Source organism: Phodopus roborovskii, unplaced genomic scaffold (genome assembly GCF_943737965.1).
Source record: "Phodopus roborovskii unplaced genomic scaffold, PHOROB, whole genome shotgun sequence".
Taxonomy (NCBI): domain Eukaryota; kingdom Metazoa; phylum Chordata; class Mammalia; order Rodentia; family Cricetidae; genus Phodopus; species Phodopus roborovskii.
In genome coordinates this window covers 476,813-499,426 of record NW_026125948.1, presented here as the reverse complement: position 1 = coordinate 499,426, position 22,614 = coordinate 476,813, and the positions used below count along the sequence as shown (strand labels likewise).

The 22,614-nt window shown below is 32.9% G+C and overlaps 1 protein-coding gene across 1 annotated transcript in view; it reads left to right on the top strand.

Moving 5' to 3' along the window:
* Nucleotides 1-22,614, top strand: part of Diaph2 (diaphanous related formin 2) — a gene marked incomplete at its 5' end in the record, with an annotated part of 564,399 nt that overhangs the window by 152,466 nt on the left and 389,319 nt on the right. The window contains 3 exons of the mRNA XM_051179135.1: nucleotides 1,320-1,421; nucleotides 3,001-3,095; nucleotides 20,317-20,418. Of these exons, the coding sequence (XP_051035092.1) occupies nucleotides 1,320-1,421; nucleotides 3,001-3,095; nucleotides 20,317-20,418 (299 nt within the window). The remainder of the gene's footprint in view (nucleotides 1-1,319; nucleotides 1,422-3,000; nucleotides 3,096-20,316; nucleotides 20,419-22,614) is intronic.

Here is a 22,614-nt window from a genome sequence, read left to right as displayed (position 1 = left end):
TTGATCATTCTACTAAACCTTAGAACATTTAGTATTATGTTCCATAGGTTATTTATTTCATGTGTTATTTGTCTGCTAAGGTAACAGAATTTGTATATGTTATATCGTTAATGCAAAGGGAATCTATGGATTGAAACCATTTTATGCATCCATAGAAGTTGCTCAACTGTCACATAAACTGATATGTGTCCTTTTAAAAACACACTTATTGAGTGTCACTTTTTTATTACTGAAGGAAGTAGTGTATGTGCCAACTCATTAGCCATGATTAAATGAATTAAAATAATAAAAATCACTATCACCTAAAAATGAAATTTATGTTTGCCAAAGGAAAAAAATAACATGAGGATCAAAGTTTTAAAAATCAGTGGTGAAATTCAGCAGCATGGGTTTGAGCAAGAGAAAGCCCTTGATTGAAAAAAGTAAGGTGGAGTTAGTTGTCCAACAGGATTTAGTGGTCCCATTGCCTACAGCCCTGTGTTTATTATGGAAGAGGTAAACCAACAGTACTTGAACACAACTAATGATGTTTTTCTTTGCAGATAGGACTTGGGAAGTTCACTTCATGCTTCATTTTCTTAACAGACAGTCACAGGTTTTGACATTGTCTCTTTGAAGGGTGAATAGGGCATAATGCTTCTCCTTGATGCTACACTCCCTGTTTGATGTCCTTCATACGTTTGAAGAAACAGTGAAAAAAAAATTGTTCCAAGAAAGCTTTTAAAATGGCAACTAAGACAAAACCCACATACACAAAATATCACATCTTTGAGGATATGTATTTGTGTGTATGCTAATGGGTGGTACTGTTGTACAACATACAAATCTATTCTTCAAAGCAGTATCAGTGGGGAGCTCTCTGTTGAAAACTGTTTAGCATATTAAGATACCTTAAGTGCTTTAAAGCAGTTTTACTGAGTTAAATACATGTTGAATGTTAACATGCTTTAGGAGAGGGGACAAGTCTTCCTCTTTCCTCAATGAGTCCAAATTAGTGAGATTTTACTATATATTTAATCCCAGTGCTGTTGCATTTACCTGTAAAGGAGTAATTTATGTTACACATTAGGGAAGAAACAGCCATTGATTTTTTGTTCTATTTGGCTTATCTTTTCTGCTTAAGTGCTGATATTTAAGTTGTTGGCAAAACTCTAAACAGGTCTATATTTTTATGTTTATCCTCTTCCCTCAGCTAATGAAATAAATACATTTATTGATTTCAGAATCATCATTATTAATGTAGTTAACATGCCTACTAATGTTATTTCGTGTACTTGGATTTAACCATTATTGTTTCTGAATCAACATTTTTCTTCCAGGTCAAAGGAATATAGATGCTGCAGAAGAAAATAAGAGTGGACCCCCAAAGAAGAAAGTGAAGGAACTAAGAATTTTGGATCCCAAAACAGCCCAGAACCTGTGTATGTAATATTTTGGATAGATGTGGTAGTGATGGCTTATTCACTGTAAACAATCTTATAACTTCTTTAGCCAGATACACTTCTAGAGACAAGGTTCTATATGGACCTCCTACTGGATCACTTTGTCCAGCTTTCATACTAGGAAAGGTGCCCAGTTTTATTTGTACTTGATATGGATGTTTAATTGATAGTAGTGTGGAACTGGGGAGAGGGGAGATATTGCTGCATGGCTGTCAGGAGGTCAGAGAGGGAGATTTATCATAGTTTTATGGGTTTTAGTATATGACTCATCCTTTTTATTGCTTTTGCCTTCAAGGCAAAGCAACAAAACATCATGGTGAATCAAAACTACTCACTTTATAGTGGTCAAGATACAGAGATTAAGGGAGGGAAAGTTTGGAACAGTATATATAACTCAGATCATGTCTCCACTAAGTAATCCTGACTAATAGTATGTATGTGTGTGTGTATATATATATTATATATATAATTGAATCCTATCTAATAGTATATTCAACAGTATATTAATAGTATCAATAGTATATTCGACTTAAAGTCCACAATTGACCAGTCAAATCTCTTGTGGACAAATCACTTTTCTGAAATTTCCACTGGAGAGGAAGCAGTTAGCCTTTTAGTTTTTGGAGACGCATATCATATCTTAGGCATAACAGCCACAAGATGATTAAGAGACAAGTAGCATGTGTTTGTCAGATTACTGTTTGATAAAATATAGGAGATGGGATGAGATGGCATACAATTTCATGGTGCTACTCAAAATAACAAAATGTAAAATTCACTAATTCTGTCTTCAACTTCCTACTGAACAAATTTAGACTAAGATTGGAAAGGGAGTGGCGTTTACCTTATTGTCATTCCTTAGAAATTGTGTTGTATATATCTAAATATTTTGACATCAAAATCTAGATTGACTTCAAAAAGTCAGTTCCTCCACCTGGGTTAAGTCCTTTTCCCACTTTCAGCCCCCTCCCAAACAGATCAAGTCACATAACTGTTACCCACATTCAGAGGGCCTAGCTTGGTACCATGCAGGTTCCCAGCTTTCAGTCTAAAGTCCTTGAGCTCCCACTAGCTTGGGTCTACTGACTCTGTGGTTTTCTCAATCTTGATGTTGGTGGGATACCTTGCTCAGACTTGATATAGTGTGGAGGGGCTTTGTCCTGCCTCAACTTTATTTGTCAGACTTTGTTGACAATGGAGGCCTTATCCCCTCGGAGGAGTGGATAATTTTAAATTTTGGCGGATCATATTGTATCAACTTAATATAAAATGTCTGAGCATAGTATTTTAAGAGATCTAAGTGGAAAATTTATTTGGACATATGTATATTTGACCTATAGTTTATTTTGCCTATATGGATAGAATGGTGCCTATAATTCCAAAATTTAGTATAGTAGTGACAAATATCTCACATTTTCATCTATACAGTGGTTATTATATATATATACACATATATGTACACACACATATATATGTATATATATATGCATATAACATATAAATATGAAGTTTTACATTTTGATACTATTCTCTCTAATAGTATCTAATTTTATTTTAGCTATCTTCCTGGGATCTCATCGCATGTCATATGAGGAAATAAAGAACATAATTTTGGAGGTTAATGAAAACTTGCTAAATGAGGCCCTAATTCAGGTATGATGCATACATTTAATTTTAAAATAATTTTCATAGACATTTTAGATGAATCTCTTAATGGTTTTATGAAAACACTATTAATTTGGAGAAGTTGTATCTATATCTGCTTATTCCTGATATGACTCATTCTTTAAGATCCAGATTCCAGTTTTCTTTCCGCCATGCCTGAAATACTGTGCTTTTAAGTATAAACATGCATTTATAGTTGTGTCGTTCTTTGTACATCACAAAATCGCATATATTTGATCATCATAATAGGCCCATTAAATAGTTCTTTTATTGCCATATTATGGATGAAAAAACTGAGTGTTCTAAAGTTTTAATTTCTATGGATCTTTTCTCAGGATCCACAGGTAAATGTGGCAGACTATTTTTCAGTTGGGTACTTAACCAGTGCTGGATATTATGTCAAGCAATGTGTATTCACGATCTCACTGAATCTTAAAATACCTCATGATGAAAGTATTAGTGATAGTGTACTCCCTTTACCAAATTAGAATCTGAAATTTATGTTATTCATTATAACCATTTGAAGTAGTAAATGTAAGCTGCAGAACAATGTTTAAAGAGGATGCAAATGTAGCTCAGTTGGCAGGATGTTTCCCTTCTTTACATGCTGCTCTGACCTCCATTCCCAGCATTGTGTAAATACAAGGTTAATCACTCCTGTAATCTCAGCACTTAAGAGGAGACAAGAAGAGTAGAAGTTCAGGGCCATTCTTTACTACATATCCAGGTCAAGGATAGCATAGTATACATGTGTGAGGGCCAGTCTGTAAAAGGCAACAGGTACCAAGTCATTTATTCTATGTAGCTTTAACAACTGATTTCCCCCATACTCTCTGTAAATATTAGAAAGGCTGTATTAGTGACATAAGCAAGTCATGTTTCTGTGGATGGTTTATGTCTGCATCACAGTTTATATCATGTATATTTTTACATCATGTATATTATTTACAATAAGATTAAGGCTTGATGGGTTTATGCTGACTTTTTGTTATCTTAGTACACATGTATGTATCAATATAACATTTTTGCAAAAATCCTCATGTAGGAAAATAATTAACAAGGCTTGCTTTATTATTTTTAAAGTCATACAGGCAACAAACATGTTCATTGTTCTTAAGTTGAAATGTGGAACTTATTCCTTTCAGACACATACACACACACACACACACACACACACACACACACACACTCAGAGAGAGACAGAGAGAAAGAGACAGAGAATGTGTTAATAATAATTTAACAAATATGTTATTGAAAAGTAAGCTACAGAGTAGATGAAACACAGAAGGAAAATATTTAAAGAGAAGCATGTATAGAGGTCTCAAGCTCAAGAAATGATGAGACTGATCAAGGTCAACCTACAAACAGTGAGTAGGAAACGTCTAAAGCATCTAGTTGCCAAGCTGGACAGCTGGACTTAGATTTGATTGTCTGTCACACCCCCAGAGTGCAAAGTAAGATCTATTGTAGCAGTTTTAAATACAGCTGCATTTAATGTAGACCAGATCAAATTAGGGATTTTTAGTAAACATCTATATAGGCTGCTACTATATCAGAACTGTAAGCAGTACATTCCACCCAATTAGTTCAGATTCAAATAATTTAAAGAAAATCAAAGTATACATACTATAAAATAATATTTTAAAATTATACTGACTGGAAATTCAACAGTTTGATGCTTCATATTTGCAATAGTTTTTTTTTCATTTGCCAAGGTGTTTAGAGGAAAATGTATAATGTATTTAAAAAGTATTAAACATTGATTGACTCTCCAAACTATGATCCTATACTCTTATAATATTATTACATAGGAAAGATTAAAAAGCTTTCATTCTCTCAACTCCTAACCCATTTCTAGAGTCTCAGTGTTATGGATTTTCATGGCTTCTGATTGATAAAAGTTTGTAGAAAAGCCAGCTTTCACATTGTGCTCTGGAGAAACTTGTTTCATTGCCTATCTTAGACAATCCAAATTGATTCTCTCATTTGTACTTAACAAAATAAACAAACATGTATTTAAGATGCATGATTAAGTGAGACATGAATAGAAGACAGCCTGAAATTTTAAGGTTAATGTTAGTTTTACCTGGATGTGACATATGTCTGAAGCTATTCTGGATGCTCCTCAGGAAAATGATTGTACTCTTCCTGCTCCCCCAAAACATTGTTTTCCTCATGCAGAAAAGACTAGCATCACTAGATGCTAGTGACCTCAAGCCAAACTAGATATGTTTGCTTCAATGATGCAAAAGAACCCTCTATTTACCATTTATGTGGAGTTTACCATTTATGTCTAATTACCATGTATCACATTGATAATACACAGTGTTAAATATCTATCATCAGATTGACTTTGTTCTACGTTCTATTTTATGACAGTGGTAAACTCTATCCATGTATAATCACAGTTTGTTGCTCATGAACATGGTTTTCTTCTCATAGCAACAACAATAACAACATCAATAACGACAACAACAACAAAACAATAAAGGACACTTCATTTCTGAAAAATCTGATTAGCACTGGTGTTACATCTCCTAGAAGGATTGGTCAACAAACTCTTTCTACACAACTGTACTTATTCGGCAGGATGAATGGCCTACTTTTAAGAAAACCAAAAAATTATTTTATTTAGTCAATATGATAAAGATTATATGTTAAAGTTATTAACAAAATACTAATTCCCCCATATTCCATATGCTACATATATTTCCAGATATCAAATTTTAAGCTACACATTGAATTCACTGTGCATTGGAAACTGAATTGTTTTACAATGATAATAAACATTTCAGCTTATACTGTGTTTTCAGATTGTTCAGTAACATTTAATATTTATAATTATAAGTCTTTTTGAGTAATGTTTAATAGCTTTAGATGATGTGTACTATCACTTTTTCTGTTTATTGACATTCTAGTTTATTGTAATTTAGCTTGATCATCTGAGACAATAAAAAAAGAAAACACACATACACACAAGAGTATAGATTAATAGAATGTATGTCATTAACAATAATGTGTGCATGTTAGACAAAGATACAGAACTGACAAAGAATGAAATTAGCAGTTTAAAAAATTTTACACTTTTAGAGAAAAATTAAAGTATGCTTTGTTTAAGATCATTAACGCTTGTAAATAATTCTTAAACGCTATAAAATATATTGATAGAGAAATTATGCTTTATTGCCAGGCATGTATGAAATTAATAATATTTACATAGAAGGTAGAATATAGTGCAGAAAAGTTTTCAAAGAGACGTTACTTCTGGGCAATTGGAAAGTGTTCAGCAGGTTTTGAACATGGAAGTGTAAAATAGTTCATTTTCTAATATGGTTCTAATTCATATTTTGCATTTCATTTAATTAAAAATGTAGACAGAAGACCAAAATAGTAATAACAGTACTTAAAACTTACAATAATAGAAGTAATAAACGTGTTTTTTTTTCACATTCCAGTTGTGGAAGATATCAAGAAGCATTGTTTATGCTCATTATTTTAAAATTAAAGTACTCATTAGATCTTCATTAGAGTTTCCTTTTTAATGCTTTAATCAATAAGCACATGTAGTATTATTCACAACATGCATTAGTAAATATGTTGACAACTATTTCAATACAGTTGGTTTCATTTATAATGATATATATTTGATTGTATTTTGAGAAGTGATCCCCAAAAAAGAAGTTCATGAGCCAACCAAGAAGGCTAGAAACTGATAGTGATGCTCCAAAGGATGCTGTGGTTAAGATAGTTTTTTGGAACAAAAATGAATGAATAGTGGGCATTTACTTGAGGAATATAAAAAATAGTACCTTGTATTTCTGAATTAACAGGGGGTAGTGATGAACAACCATATGTGAGATGATTTATGAACTCGTTGGGCTCCTGGCTCTCCCTTCTCCATTTTCTATGTTTCTCTCTATTTCTCAGATATGCTTTATTTGAACTTTTAGTTGCCTAAGTGCTAGGAATTTAATGTCATGTATGTGTTATGGGCCTAAAAGTTCCCTATCTCACATACCTATTTTGACATATTCCTAGATCCTGTGTACATTAGACTTTTTGATTCATAGTAGAATAGCTCAATATCAGACTATTGAATTTGAGAAACATTCAATTTTATGTTTAGGAAAATTAATGCAGCTATAGTATATATCAAGTTGTTTACTGTTAATAGATTAAACAGGCAAACACAAATTACTTTTCAAAGTATAAAATACATAATGCCCTGAACTATTCAGGCATCATTTTTGTAGATAACTTACTTTTCAAGTATATGTTCATTGAAAATTTTTGGTTATTAGATATTTGTACTACCTAGGGATAAAAAAAAAAAAAACAAGATAAACTAGGTAGAACAATTCAGGACATATTAATAAAAAAAAAAACTACAGACAATAACTTCAGTAAAAATAAGTTTCAGTGGTAGAATTGATGTCAGTACAGAAAAGCACTGATTCTTTAAATATGAGAACTATTGAAATTCTTGAGGTTTCTAGTGAAAGAAAGGTGAAAAATAAAAGATCAAGGAATTCATTTTTGTAGACCACATATGGTCAGTCAATGCACGGCGATAGTGAAAGCAGAATATACACATCATGCCAGGATAGATTATGCTGCAGATACCATAGAGCTGTGAGGAGTGATGAAGTGGCATATCAGGGAGAGAAATACCTTTTGCATTTATTTTTATCTGAATCATAGAAACATAAAATAGTTCATATTAATAGATTGGCATGCAATTTTTGCCACGTATCTATCCATCTATCTATCTATCTATCTATCTATCTATCTATCTATCTAGTTAAATCAGACTAAACATATCTCTTTAACAGTTTTTCATGTGATTATAATTAAAACTTCCAAAATCTTTCCTTGTCATGTTTAACAATACATTAGTGTTGCCTGTAGTCACCCTCCTGCATAGATCTTCTTTTCGTATTTCCAGTTGTAATTACATCTAGTAGTCTTTATTTTGTAGTTCTCCATTAAAATTTGCTAAACTCTAGACCAGAATCCTGGAAAATATATATATATATATATATATATATATATATATATATATATATAACCAAGTCCATTTAAATGAAAACAACCATTTATAGAAAATATTTGGGAATTTGGGCATCGTTATTTCCAAACTACTTCCTGCTGGTAAGGGGTGCTGTCATGGGGGATTCGAAGAAGATTCAGAAATCTTGGCTACAGTATGTAAGCTAGCAGATGTTTAGTTTATTTATGGTGCTCTGCCCTCTGACACTCTTTGTTTAAGAAACAAGTGCATTCCTGTAGATAATGGAACTTTGTGGTTTCATTTGCTGTTGTCTCATTGCGTACTTCTTTTTTGCTGTGTTCTTTCATCCATTCTTTGTTTAGTTAGTTGAAGTTTAAAGGAGGTACCAACAATAACACAGCTAAAATGCAGCTCTACACTACTCCTTCATAACTGCAAATTCATGCACAAGAATATAAGCCACCTGCTTATAACTTCAATGCATTTCCGATTGTCTCAGAAACACTTTTGAATATCTAATACTGCAGTGCATACAAGACACCAAACCTACAGCTTCCCATATGATTATGTTTTCTCAAATGTGATTTTTACATCTCAAAACAGATTACATGATCTATATAACTCATTCTTGAATACTGACAAAATGATTAGATAGAAACAAACGTCATTCAGTCCATCCCCTGATTTCAGGCAGTGCTACACCTAAGTCATCAAAGATAAATGGGTATCTATTGATTCTGCAAGGAAAAAGATTCTTCAGCTTCCCTCAATTAACCAGTTCTAGTGTATAATTATTCTTATAGTCAGGAAGTTCATGCATGTGTAATAGTCAAGCTCGTTTTTGTCTCTTCAATCCATCTTTGTAAACATTGATCTATTTTTGTGGCTATCGACCATCTGTATTGTATGCAAGCTGTGAGTCTGCATTTGTTTGTGCACTTTACAAGAGGTGATGACTTTAGAAGACTACAGTTATATCAAATAAGGCTATTAAAGCATTGTAGAATTTTAGGACATTTTTTTCCTTATTCACAACTTCTGTTCTCCAAGTTTATTTTCATAATTTTTTAGGGAAATTGAAACATTGGCAATGACAACAATAATCTTGACATTTCTTGCTTATTTCTCATCACAAAGAAGTATTTTGTGATTTTATTGCAGTCCACAACTATTTTCATCCATGAGCTGCTTTTCGTTTTTCATCTTTTGCTTCTATCTTTATACCAGAGCAAAATTTAAAATTGTATTCTCATGTCTGTTTTGACAGCAGTTTTTGAGCATTGTGTACTAATTTCAGTATATTCTGAAGATGAAACTAATCCAAACAAAACTTGTGTCTGCTCATTTTGTTCTATCTTGATTTTTGTTTAAAGAATAAACACTGTTTCATTGGTTAAAGTCATTGGTTGTGTTCTTGTTTGCAAAGAAAGAAAAAGTAGCTCTAAGTAATGAATCTCTTCTTAAATCAATTAGAAAATATTTTGTTTTTAGTTGTACAAAACATTGCCTTATAGAGCATTGCTTTTCCTGTCTTACACACTTCTAGCTACAAAAAAAACTTCACAAACTATTCAATTGTTTCATACTATTGCTCTTTGGATGCTATTGGATTGAGAGGGAAGATCAGAATACACCAGAAGTTTCCTTCCAGTTGTACTTACAGCTTTGAAAGGGACTACATATTTTCCCATAAACTTCAAAGACCCTACTACTAAGAAATAAAAAGCAAAATTACACTATTAGCTCTATATTAACCTAAGATAAATGGGAATACATCTAACCGAACAAACAATTGTCCTTTAACTTGAGAAATGAGGGGAGCAGATAACACAGTCACAAATTTCTTCCTAGAAAAAAATAAAGTTACAGAAGACAATTGCATTTTTCCCACTAGCTTCCAATTCATTTTTAAAGTACGTAAAATGAATTGAAATATATAGATGATGGTATTTAATAAACTATAATACTTTGTATTTGACCACATTTCTTTCTTTTTTTATTTATTTTACATAACCAAGTCCATTTAAATGAAAACAAACTTTTATAGACAATATTTGAGAATTTGGGCGTTGTTCTTTCCAAACCACTTCCTGCTGGTAAAGGGGCTCTGTCATGGGGGGATTCTAAGAAGATGCAGAAATCCTGGCTGTAGTCTGCAAGGTTGCTTTGTCCAGCTGTTTTGAATGTAGGATATTTCTTTTTATTTGCTTTTTTCCTTAGTTTATTACAAGTCTGATGAGTTTGGCTTTATACATTTTATTAGTATTGATCAAAATTAAAGCCATAACTTTAAGAAATCTACTTCTATTTCTGAGAAAATGTGTTTTCACTCAGTTACAAATAGCCGTGGTTAGGTATTGTCTAAATTTAGTCAGCAAATACTCAATTCTGAATACATTTAATGATGTTATGATGAATTGGCTTTTTCTGTTTTATATCCAAGCTAAATAATGTTAACACGTTCAATTTATGTAATTTAACTTTAAAATATGGCAAGTACGTTAGATAACATTACACAATCATTCTTGGATTAGAAAATTAGGTCATGTGATACTTTGCTCATTGGCCTTTTTAAACACCATTGTTTACCTATCTTTCACCGTACTGTGGTATATAGGTGAGTTAATGACTTGATTTTACTGTTGGAATGGAATAAGATGTATCCATTAATGGTTTCTCTACCTCCATAGAGCTGGGATTAATGTCTTGAGACTCCTAAGTACTGGGATTAAAGATGTGAACCACCACTACTTGGTTCTGTTTCTCTTTTATACTGGATCAATCTTGTGTAGCCCTGGGTGGTCTTGAACTCAGAGACCTGATTGCTTCTGCCTCCTGAGTGCTGGGTGTATGCTGCCATTGCTTGACCTCTGTGAGTAACTAGAGGCTAGCTCTGATCTACAGGCAAGTTTTATTTGTTAGAGCACCAACAAAATATCATCACAATACAATGTCTCTCTTCGGAAATCACAGTCTATTTTAATTATATTTTAAAACATCATCTTCAACTCATACTTACCATTTTTATGCTCTGCAATATATACATAGCTAGTTAACAAGGAGTAAGTATCTGTTATTTCTAAGTGCAATGAAAGGAACATTGAATTTTTTTCTATCTCTTCATTAGTAAGTAACCTTTAGTACATCCGAATTCTACTATTAATAGGACCATTAGTTATTTTACTCTATAATGATAGATTCATCTAAGGATGTATAATTATTTTGTTCATGAGAAAAATAAGAGTAAATATTTGGGTCTCCATTTTGTTTTCTTTAGTGCATATAGCTGAGTAGATTTGACAATAACTTGTTTCAAAGGAAAAGCAAATATGATGTTCATTTTTTTCCCTTGAATATTGTCTTAGAGTTTCTGTTGATCTGATGAAATACCTTGATAAAAAGAAAGTCAGGAAGGAAAGGGTTTGTTTAGCTTTGAGTCACACATCACTGTTCATCATCAGTGAAGACCAGGAGGAAACCTGGAGGAGCTAATGAGGAGGCCTTTGGAGGGGTGCTGCTTATTGGCTCCTCATGGCATGCTCAGCCTGATTTCATATAGAATCTAGGACCACAGTCTCAGGTAATTCCATTCATAATGGGCTGACCCTCCCATATTAATTCCTAATTAAATGGTTTACAGGCATTCCCACTGCCTGAGTTTTTAAATAATTTCTAAATTTAAATATATTTGGTAATGTTCTTTCCCTGCCCCAAGACCTACCAGATCCTATTTCCATATCAAGCCAACTTTAATTTATTTCTCAAAAACAAAAACCTGATATAACAGTAAAAGCCTCCAAACAAAGAAAACAAAATAAAACACCACCTAAAAAACAAAAAAGAAACAAACAAACAACAATAAAAACCTCACCAAACAACAAGCAAATAATAGTGAGGGTAAAAGTGTGGAGTCATTTGTATGCTGACCAACTACTCCTGGGCATGAGACCTGCCCTGTAGTGGTCGATGTATATATAGTATAACTCCAATGATTTCCCTTCTCCTCTCCTTCATTTAGTCATTCTTTTTTATATTACAAAATGAAATCAGATAAAATAAAAACTATTACATTGAAGTTGGACAGGACAAACCAACAGAAAGGAGACCAAGAAAAGGTACAAGAATCAGAGACACATCCATTTACACACTCAGGAATACCATAAAAACACTAATCTGGGAGGTGTAAGTGCTGAGGGATTGGTGCAGACCTCTGAGGGCCCTATCCATGCTGCTCAGTCTCTAAGTCCATATGAGCCGTGCCCATGTTGAAGTAGAAGGCCTTATTTCTTCTTTGTCTCCCAATTCTCTCTGGCTCTCTCACTATGCCACCACTTATGCAGGGTTCCCTGAACTCTGATGCAACAGCGTGATCTTAATGAGGCATTTTCTAACTGAGGATCATTCCTTTAAGTTGACTATAGCTTGTCAAGTTGACATATGACTTGCAAGCACAAGTGCCATGGCTAATTGCCACATCGTTTATTTACAGTCTCTACTTTTTTGCTGGAATATGCTAGTAATAACATATCCAGTGTAGAGGGAAATTAAGACATTATGTTTTAGGTTCCAGTCTATTATGTTTTGTGACACTTTGTCCCTGTCATACAAGAAATAGTGGCTTGTTTCATAAATTCCTCACAACTACCTTGTGTAACATATCTTCATACAAATAATATCATTAAGTTTTCACATATGTGAAACACCTTTGTATACTATAATATTTTACTGGTTTAACACTTTAATTTCTTCAAATTCTTTGATATTTACTTAGCCTTAACTTTTGTCCTTTAATTATCATTTATCTAAGTATTAATCATTTTTCAAATGAACGTACAGCTGCCACTTAAACATCCCCCAGTAAAATTATATCATTTTCTCCAGTAAAAGGCCATGTATTTTTGCTTCATATTTTTGAAGTATTCTGTTTAATTTTTAAGTTTATAATTATAATTTTACCATGATGCCCCTCTCTTTCCACCCCCCAAAACCTCCCTCTCATTGCTACCTTATTATTTTGAAACTTCATGGTCTCTTTTTTCATTAATTTTTGTTGCATATTTTCCTTTCAACATACAATGCATAGTCTCTATAATATGTGTATGGATGTTTTCAGTCTCAAAATTTATAATTAGGGAAGACTGCTTCTACTACTCTCAGCATTCTTATTTGCCGATATTTTTTTTTTTTGCATAGTATTGAGGCCTTGCATGCTTGACATGTTTTGCCTATCCCTTCATCACTTAGGTGTAATTAATATCTTGCAAAATATGATATAAACATCATTCTTCTATAATGTTGGTTGCATTTATTCTTTATCTCCTTTATTCAACCATGTCATTAACAGCAGAATGATTTTTGAAATGATCTCTGTTAGTATGCTGCCACTAGGACTTTACTAATATCCATTTTTGTTTTGTGTTCTGTTTTGTTCCTTTAGAATCACTCAGAGATATACTTCAATGCACTTCTTCTATAGTAATTGATATACTATCATATTATAGACAGAATTAGTTATTTTCAACCTGTTAGGTGCTCAGGGGATGAAAATTCCATGCTACACTTAACTCTCTCTATCTAATATTTCCCCTCAGATTTATAAAAATATAAAACCAACAAGTTTTGTTCATTTGATATTTTATTTATGGAGATGCTAAGATATCAAACAGTTTTACATTGTCTAATATGTGGTATGGAAGAGAATGTATTCAGTTCCTTATTGTTTCATTCATAGACAGTATATTTTAGTTGTCTCATTATCACATATAACACACACACACACACACAAACACACACACACACACACACACACACACACACACACACACCAGACCAAAGCAACTTAATGAAGGAAGGGTTTATTTTGGCTAGTGTTTTCAGGAAAAGCCCATTATAATTTGGAATGGATTACTATAAATGCCTCAGACATTTGGCTACATTGTGTTCAGTGTCAATAATCAAAGAGGAATGTGTGCTTCTGCTCAGCTAGCTTTTTCTTTTTGTCTAAGAAGCCTCCTTAGAGAATGGTTCTGCTCACACCTTTTAAGCAGAGGGGAAAAAACAGCTTATCTTTCAGGTATGCACAGTGTTTTGATTCTTCAGTGATTATAGATCTTGTGCAATTAACAAATTACTATTAAGCACTACAGGGGTTGGTTTCCCTGAATGTTCGCCTGCGTCATAGGGGAAGTTTGTCCTCATGTGCATAGTTGTTCAGTACTTTAGGATCCTATATTGGAGTGGTTACTTGTGGGCTAATGACATACACATGTGTTTGTAAACTAAAATCTATGGGAACAGCCATTAAGTTTAGTATACATGATAATTTTTAAAATAAAAGCATCACTACTCCAGATGAAGTAATTATGTGTTGTTGATGAGAAATTACTGATTGGCAAGCAGTCGTTATTTGATATGCTATACTTAAGAAAAACATTTGAGATAGTGTAGTATAATACTAAACAGTATTCATCCAAGAGGAATTTCTCATACTTTATGGACTGGAAGAGTCACAGGTACAGAGAATACTTGAGTTTTGTTTTGTTTTTCTAAATAGAATTTGGGGAAATTTTACAAGACCTATTCTTTAGACTCCAAACATGGATGTCTCTTCTCTGATTTTATCCTCAGGCTTTCTCACAAGTGGTGCTGTGTCAGCTGTGGTAAAGAGGACAGGCTTTTATTGGAACATCAAAGAAACTACTTAACCATTATAAAACCGGTCATGAGTTAACAAGTATATTTGTATACTCTGTTGTATATGTAATAGTCTTTTTATGTGGAGCTTGGCATTGGCATATATTTAAAATCGTCTGTACATGCCATTTATCATTATTGTTTCACATTTATTGGTAGAGTGTTGGAAAAGTTAGCCATATAAATATTTATAAATATGAGCACATATTGCTAGTTGAAAGGAAAATCCTATTTTGAAGATTGCAGAAAAGACTGTTATTGTTTTTCTATCTGTTGGAAAATCAGTGCTCCTAGCCAAATATACTTTTTATGCATTATTTTCATAGATAATTTGAATATTGCTTTGAGGTGGAAATATTTCAAACAATACTAAAATGGACTTTTTTTAGCAATGCTATTTCAATTTATGTTTGCCTAGCTGTCCTTTGTTCATCGTATAACTAAGTGGCCGATAATATGACCTGCTCAAAATCATGTGATTGTCTCTTATTCTTTTAAAAATCGTTGATTTTTTCCATGTAAATATCTGTGAAATATTTTATAAGACTATAAAAATGTTGACAGTTATTTCCTGAGACAACAACCCTGACAAGATTAGACTTGAAGTAGTTTTCTTTCTGCTTTCTTGATTGTTGTTCAGAGGAAAAACAAACTGAAAAGTGAATATATCCCCTGCAGATGTGAAGCATAGTATCTACAGTGCTGTTCAGTAGAAAAATGTTGCTGTCTAGCTCATTAAAGCAATCATATCATATAACAATGCCCACAGTACCATTGCTTATGAAACATATTGTTTATTCTTCTTGCCCGGAAGAAAACATGACCCTCAAACTTATGATCATCATCTCCATTCTATTTCTTTTTTCTTCAAGATAGGCTTTATCTGTGTAGCTTTGGAGTCTGTCTTTGTACTGGCTATTGTAGTCCAGGCAGGTCTGGAACTCACAGAACTCCACCTGCCTCTGCCTTCCAAGTACTGGAATTAAAGGTATGTGCTACCAATCTTTGGCTACATTTTATTCTTTATGATTTTGCAGTATATGGATTTTTGGCTATGGTGTATGGTTAGTTTTTTTCCCTTTAAAATGCTCTGTAAAAGGTGTAGTACAACATATATATTATTTTATTAATATTATTTTATTTGTTATTGGCATATATACTGGTAACATAATAGTGTTGTTTTAAATTTTGTGTTCATGTTCTTTTTTATTTTATTTATTTTTTATAACCAAGTCCATTTAAATGGAAACAAACATTTATAGACAGTATTAGGGAATTTGGCGTCGTTCTTTCCAAACTACTTCCTGCTGGTAAGCAGCGCTGTCATGGGGGATTCTAAGAAGATGCAGAAATCCTGGCTGTAGTCTGCAAGGCTGCTTTGTCCAGCTGTTTTGAATGTAGGATCACTTGGTACTCTGATTCAGGCGGTCTGCCTTGATCAAACGTCATTAGTCTGGAAGGAATCCACAGCTTGAATGCAATCCCCATTAAAACCCCACCACAATTCTTCAATGACCTTGAAAGGATAATAATCAACTTTATATGGAAAAACAAAGGACCCAGGATAGCCAAAACAACCCTATACAATAAAAGAACTTCAGGAGGCATCACCATTCCTGACTTTAAGCTCTACTACAGAGCTATAGTTCTGAAAACAGCCTGGTATTGGCATAAAAATAGACAGGTAGACAAATGGAATCAAATTGAAAATCCTGATATTTCATGCTCTTTTTCTAAACCTTGCAAACCATATCTAGAGCTGACTGTTTTAAATACTTTATCTCACACATGTTAAAGTACTTAATTTCCATCATAAAGTCTCTCTCTCTTCTTGCTCTATCATAAATTCAAACTTACTGACTCAAAACTTGTGGGTAGGGCCCTTATGTCTGTGATTTTTTTCACACACTATAGTTTATTAGTACTGTCTCTAGGGTTTCAGAATAGATGGTTTGTGAACTACTTGTATCTTTGGAATTGCTTAGCAGTGGTGCAGTGTTTCCTGAAATGATATGCTAATATATCTATCATATGTGTCCAAATATATTCTATTTTTAACATATGAGAATTAACATGACTACAAAGTAGTAGTTTCTCAGTGTCTAGGCTTGGTGCTTGTTTGTTTGTTTTGGTGGTTTTGTTTACATGTTTACTGTCATTTATGTGAATTGACTCCAGGGCTTCAATCATGCTGGCTTCAACTGTGGTGGAAATGACCATTGTTGCTTTGAAAACTTAGAAGCTGTGTATGTAACCAGTCTTGGTGAATGATCACTTACTGTTTTAGAGGTTCAGTCTTTCTGATCATTTAGGGGAGCATGGAAACATGGAGGCAGATCGGATACTACAGCAATAGCAGAGTGACTTTCATGTTGCAAACAAAAGGAAGTTGACTCCTGTCACACTCAGGAATGCTTGAGAAAAAGACCTCAAAATTTGCCCCCACAGTGACACACTTTTCTTTAACAACACCACACCTACTTTAGCAAAGTCACAACTCCCAATAATGCCACTCCCTGTGGGAGCCATTTTCTTTTCAACCACCACAAGTTCTTTATATTTGTTCAATTTATATTTGTTCTATAACTATAAGAGTTGCACAGATATTGGATATTTCTAATCAAAAGGAAAGAGCTGTCCCATCGCATTCTGATAATTATATTTTACATCAATTAGAAGATATACTGCTGCTGTTTTAAGCTTGTCATAGTTTCACAGGAGCACACATGTCCCTTTGAAACTAGAGATCCTCTAGTAACTGTATCTAATTTGTAATGTGGCATTTAAATAGAAGGCAAGTAATATTAAGGGGCAAACACATAATTAAAACAAAAAATAAGGACAGTACCAGGCTTTAGTACTATTTAAAGGAAAACAGTTGTGTTTGTATTTACCCCTAAGAACAAATATCAAGAACACGGGAATATAATATAAAAGCCTTAAATATTCTTAGTTAGGGTTTCTATTCCTTCATGAAACACCATAACCAAAAAGGAACTTGGGGAGGAAATGGTTCATTTGGCTTAAACTTCCCATTCACTGTTCATCATCAAAGGAAGTCAGGTCAAGAACAGTAGGGCTGGAACCTAGAGGCTGGACTAATGCAGAGGCTATGGAGGGATGCTGTTTACTGGCTTGATCCTCATGTCCAGCTGCCTTGGGATGGCACCCCTCACAATGGGATGGGCCTTTCCCCATCAATCACTAATTAAGAAAATGCCTTAATGTCCTGCTTACAACTTAGTCTTATGGAGGCATTCACTTGAATGTGGCTCTTTTTTTTTTTTCAGATAACTTTAGCTTGTGTCAACTTGATGTGAAACTAGCCAGTACATATGCACCCTTGCATATGCAACTTTTTAAGCTGTATGTCATAAGAAAGTGTTTAAAAAACATGTCCCAATAACAAGGAATTGATTTTTTCTTCAAGAAGTGTAGAAAGTTGTGTTAAAATGAGAAGCTTTGCCAAGTGTTTGAGAAAAGCATCCCTGTCTTCATTATTTATACTTATCAATAGAATTTAAAACACTTACTGTATCTTTTCATTTATCCATCTGATGATGGCTAGAAAATACTGCAATAATATATTTTTTAAAAAGGAATATTGGCTCTGGCCCATTTATGTGGTAAATTATAGAGTTTATCAGAATGAACTTAACTTTGTTCGCTACTACTAAAATGACTTAATGAGATATAAGCCAAAAAAAAAAAATAGAAAGGTTATGTTTTGTCAAGAAGGAAAGGGCGGTATGGTTCAATACCTTTACTTAAGTAACCTTTACATGTGCAATTAACATTTAAAAGAAACAAAGTTTTGGAAGCATTATAGAGTAATTGCACAAATGTAAAAAGTAGTTAGAAGCCTATGGTCTATTAGGAGAAATTTCTTCTACTAACACTGACAGTTATCAGAAAGTGAATTTTTTTTGATGCATAAAAGATGAGGGGAAAAAAATCTCCTCATTTGGTGGCATACTTACTTCTTTCTCCTTTGTCGTTTTCTTAGTAAACATCAGCTCACTGACATTTTCTAGAATGAAATTTTCATACTCACCCAGAAATAATCTTTCAAACACTACTTTTGAAATAGTTGAGAGAGAAAAATCATGCTATTAAGCAGCAGTAGATGAGAGAGATATAGAATGGATCATAGAGGCCTTTTACCTATTACCAAGTAATTTGTCAGAATCTATTGCATTTCAAGGGTTTTGTTATTGTTGTTGTTATATTTGTGTTCCATTTCTACTTCTATGACTAGATTCCCCCATGTAGATCATGTAGTGGGTATGTGAACTGATAATGTAACTTTTCAGTTTATTTATTCGTTATTTTAAATCCTAGGTAATTCTTACTTTAAAATTTGAGCCTTAATATGGATACCAATGTATGCCAAGAGTTTAGTAGAGAGGAAGAATTGAGTGGAAGGAGAGAAAATTTAAATGAAGGAAATAAAATTGCACTTCTGTGTGATGTCCTATATTTAGTTTCACTGGTTTCTGTGTTAAAGTCAATTTTTTTCCAGTTTAAAATGGCTTGTAAATGGTATCCACAAAACCACTGCTTCACATTTACTACAATCTGTTTCACATTTACTAAAATGTTTTTTTCTTTTATGAAGACAAATTTAAAATACCGTATGATTGCTTTATGAAACACTATTATCAAAATCAAGTTGGTAAGGAAAGGGTTTATTTGGCTCTCACTTTCTTTTTTATTTATTTATTTTATATAACCAAGTCCATTTAAATGAAAACAAACATTTATAGACAATATTTCGTAATTTGGGCGTCGTTCTTTCTAAACTACTTCCTGCTGGTAAGGGGCGCTGTCATGGCGGATTCTAAGAAGATTTGGCTCTCACTTTCATATCACTGTTCATCATCAAAGGAAATCAGGGCAGGAATTTGGAGGCAGGAGCAGATGCAGAGGCCATGGAAGGGTGCTGGTTACTGACTTGCTCTCTATGGCTTCCTCAATCATCTTTCTTAAAGGAACACCAATCCACAATGAATCACTAATTAAGAAAATGCCTTTCAGGTTTACCTACAGCCAGATCCTTTATAGACATTTCATTAAAACACTTTCGCTTGTTTCATATTGACATGAAACTATTAATCATAGCTCGATATGGAAAATTGGAAATCATGTGTAATATTAGTAGCATAATTTGATGATTCTTAAGTGTTCTACAGCATTTCTACAGGCAACTCTCTTTCTAACTTTGATAATTATGTAGCAATTTGACTGGGTCTTTAGCTGTCCAGATTAAATATCATGTCTGAATATATCTTAGAGGTTATTCTGGTTGAAATTAGCTGATCATATATATCTCAAGGTATGAGTCTGTTATATAGTGCCACAACTTCCCTTGCCAACTAGTTTACACCCTGTTTTGTTAATTTAAGTGGTTGTATTTTTTAAATATGCTTATTTGAGTTGTTGATATCTTCTTAAAATTCTTACTGATTAAATAATAACTACTAACTTTTATGCTTTTCTTTTTAGAATCTTGTTAAACATCTTCCTGAGCAGAATGTACTCAGAGAACTAGCACAGCTTAAGAGTGAATATGATGAACTCTGTGAGCCAGAGCAGTTTGGTGTTGTGGTATGTATTGGTCACAATGGCCTAAGAATACACTACTCACAAGCATAAGAAATTCATTAGTTGATTTATTTTGCTACATAATTAAATATAATATTGACTTAGAAAAAATATTTACTTCCAGTATTATGGTATTGAAATGTAACTGTGTCAATTTTTACATTCACAAAAATAATCAAACATATGGGATATTCTCTTCAACAATGATGATATTTAATGATATTATTGAATGCAAAATTGCATGCTGTATTACATTTATTAATTTTTTTCCCTTCAGATCTGAATGTTAGAATTTAGTCCCCAGAAAACTAGGCTGAAATAAAAATAATCATATTTAGAGAAATTTTAAAAATTAACCACTATTTTAATATATACATTGTATCTGAAATAACATTAATATTTTCAAACTTTCTAGAGGGTCAATAATCAATTGAGAACTTGCAATGTATTGTTTCCATTAGCTCAAATATCTTACAAGTTACCTGATGTAATTTAATTATTTTTCCTTATGCCCATCATTTGAAATGACACAGAATGACTAAGTATAAAAATATCATCATATATTAAAATACAGTAAGCCTGCTATTCAAATGATTATGCAGAAAAAATGTATAGAGAACATTGAAATTAGTTTCTCTGAAGAAAACCCATTTTTTTTCCAGAGCTGAGGACTGAACCCATAGCCTTGTGCTTGCTAGACAAGCATTCTAGCACTCAGCTAAATCCCCAACCTCTAAAAGCTATTTTTTAACTAAGGTGTTCAAGACAGATTTATTTGCTATATGAATTTCTGGTTTACTCTGCCTTTCTAATAATTTTTCATTTGTAAACCAAGGATTTTTAAGTTATCATTCAACCTGTTTTCAAAAATTATCAGCTTTATCTAAAATATTCCATAATGTTTCAAAAAAGTTACATCTTAGGTTTTATCTGATATCCTACTTCAGTTTTGAAATTTTGTTCATATGAAACTGTATTAGATTGGAGTGAGTCTACTCTTTATAGCATATACAATAAACTCTTGTCCATATTTATTTTTTATTCTGGAGCATGCTGTTGCCTACACTGAGGTAGAACTATTTGTCAAATCCCTAAAAAAGAAACTAGACAAGCAAATTTGGGATCACATAGAACATATAATGGACATAGGGGACATAGTCCTCTTATTTTTAAATTATATCTATTAGTCAACTGAATCGACTCTGTATAATTTATTAACTGGTAGCACTTTAACAGAGTGCTAAATAATAAAATTTGTAGCCCCAAGTCCACACTTGAAACCTAAGCAACTCTGATACATCTTATAATTGAAGCAGGACTATACACCATCTGAGATTTCAGCTGCATCATGATGGTTATGAGTTTTACAGTAGGTACATTACATAGTTTCTCAGAAACCATTTTTTCCTGAGTGCAGTTTATGTTGAAAGATGGATTAGTTTACCAGACAAGTCCTTCAAGAGGAATATCCTTGGTACCTCACTGAGGAAATGAAATTGGGGAGTACAAAAGGCAATATACCTTCTGAACTAAAGGCAAAAATAGAAAATGGAAAACATTTCTTGTTTATGCACATATTTAAGGCTCTATGTACAAGAATTCTCCTATTCTCCTTGTGTACTCGTACTGTATTTTACTCTGTCTCTGATGGGGTGGAGTCAAAGAGAATCTTCTGTATTGCTCAGCAGTTTTTAATATTGCTTAAGAGTATCAATTGAGACTTACTAAATAAAGGTTAGGCATGCTCTTCTTATTCAATATATTATTCATATTATAATAATAACTTTGATAAGTAACTAGTAATAAAAACAATAACCTTAGTCTTTTAAAGTTGTATGCAGTTTCTTGTGTAAAATAGGTAGTGAGGGTTTGGCTAGTTATAAGCAAACTTTTAGATAAAAGTGTGAGGCAGAGATTTTAAAAGAAACATTAAATATGAACTAAAAATATCAACTTAGATTAGTTCTATTAGAGTATATCTCATACTATTTAACCCTTAAACTTATGTAAGCTCCCTAATGACCAATACATTTGGAAAGTAGCATCCTTCTCACTAATGAGAAAACCCCCAACTTAGGGAAGCTCCTGTTTTCGGCTTTCTTCATGCATTGCCAATGTTATTTAGTATATTCATACTAAAAAATTTTTATTCATGATTTCAGTATCAAAACCTTTCACTGATTCCCTAACTTCAGACAA